Source organism: Bison bison, unplaced genomic scaffold (genome assembly GCF_000754665.1).
Source record: "Bison bison bison isolate TAMUID 2011002044 unplaced genomic scaffold, Bison_UMD1.0 scf7180017864249, whole genome shotgun sequence".
Taxonomy (NCBI): Eukaryota; Metazoa; Chordata; class Mammalia; order Artiodactyla; family Bovidae; genus Bison; species Bison bison.
In genome coordinates, this window is record NW_011494821.1 from 218,995 (window position 1) to 220,258 (window position 1,264).

General features: G+C 61.4%; 1 protein-coding gene across 1 annotated transcript in view; it reads left to right on the forward strand.

Annotated features, from left to right (window-relative positions):
- Positions 1-1,264, forward strand: part of CLDN7 (claudin 7) — a 2,848-nt gene extending 1,584 nt beyond the window's left edge. The window contains exons 2-4 of the mRNA XM_010847341.1: positions 480-653; positions 774-858; positions 945-1,264. Of these exons, the coding sequence (XP_010845643.1) occupies positions 480-653; positions 774-858; positions 945-1,107 (422 nt within the window). The 3' untranslated portion in view covers positions 1,108-1,264. The remainder of the gene's footprint in view (positions 1-479; positions 654-773; positions 859-944) is intronic.

Here is a 1,264-nt window from a genome sequence, read left to right on the forward strand (position 1 = left end):
TTTTCTCGGACAAAAGGCGGCGCGGGCTGGAGGCCGCGGGGTTGGGTTAGGGGCCGCTGGGTCGAACCAAGGGCCGAGGAGCCGCGTCCCCTGGGCCGCCGCCTGCGGCTTCTAATCTTATCGGCGATTAGCCGAAGCCACAAACCGTGGCCTCGATAGTGGGGTCAGAGCTGAGAAGAGAGCCGGGGCTGCGGGCGGCGCCGGGGCCGCAGCCACCGCTACCGGGGCTCAGGTCACCACCTCTGTTTTCCTTCGACGTCCCCTTTCACCCTTCCCCCTCCGCGGGGGCAGTTTCATCGAAACCTTGGCGCCCCGGGCGGGCGGATCCTAGAGCCGAGAGGGCGGGGCAGAGCGGGAAGGCCACGGAGTCGGGAGGGGGCGGGATCCACCAGCTCCGGCCCGGGACTCGGGGACTCGGGGTCTGAAGCGGTCCGAGGGCCGCCCCCGTCATTTCCAACAAGGATGGCATCCTTACCCCTTTTTCGCAGCGGCCTTGCAGGCCACTCGAGCCCTAATGGTGGTCTCCCTGGTGCTGGGCTTCCTGGCCACATTCGTGGCCACGATGGGAATGAAGTGTACAAACTGTGGAGGAGACGACAAAGTGAAGAAGGCCCGGATAGCCATGACGGGAGGCATCATTTTCATCTTGGCAGGTGAGCCACAGGTCCAAGGTGGGGACAAGGGCTCTCTTAACCATCCTGAAGGGGTAAGTGTGGACACAGTGCGGGTTTGGGGGGTGGCTCACAGTACCTGAATCCTCATATTTTCTCCAGGTCTTGCTGCCTTGATAGCTTGCTCCTGGTACGGCCATCAGATTGTCTCAGATTTCTATAACCCATTGGTCCCCATGAATGTTAAGTAAGTATGAGAGCCCTATCTCCTAAGGGGTCTGGGGTTGGGAGAGGCAGGCCAGGGTTCGTGACTGCAATTCCTTCTCTCCACAGGTATGAATTTGGTCCTGCCATCTTCATTGGCTGGGCAGGGTCTGCTCTGGTCCTCCTGGGAGGTGCGCTGCTCTCTTGCTCCTGTCCTGGGAGTGAGAGCAAAGCTGGATACCGTGCGCCTCGCTCCTACCCTAAGCCCAACTCTGCCAAAGAGTATGTGTGAGTTGGGACGCCCCTGCCCCAACCTGGCAGCCTACAGGCGCCTCCTTATCAAAGGACCTGGGGCAGAGAGCTCAGCTTGTGGGCAGGGTGCCAAGCAAAAGCCTTCGGTCACTCTAGCCCAGCACACCGTGTACAGTCTCCTGGGGGGTTGGGCGGGG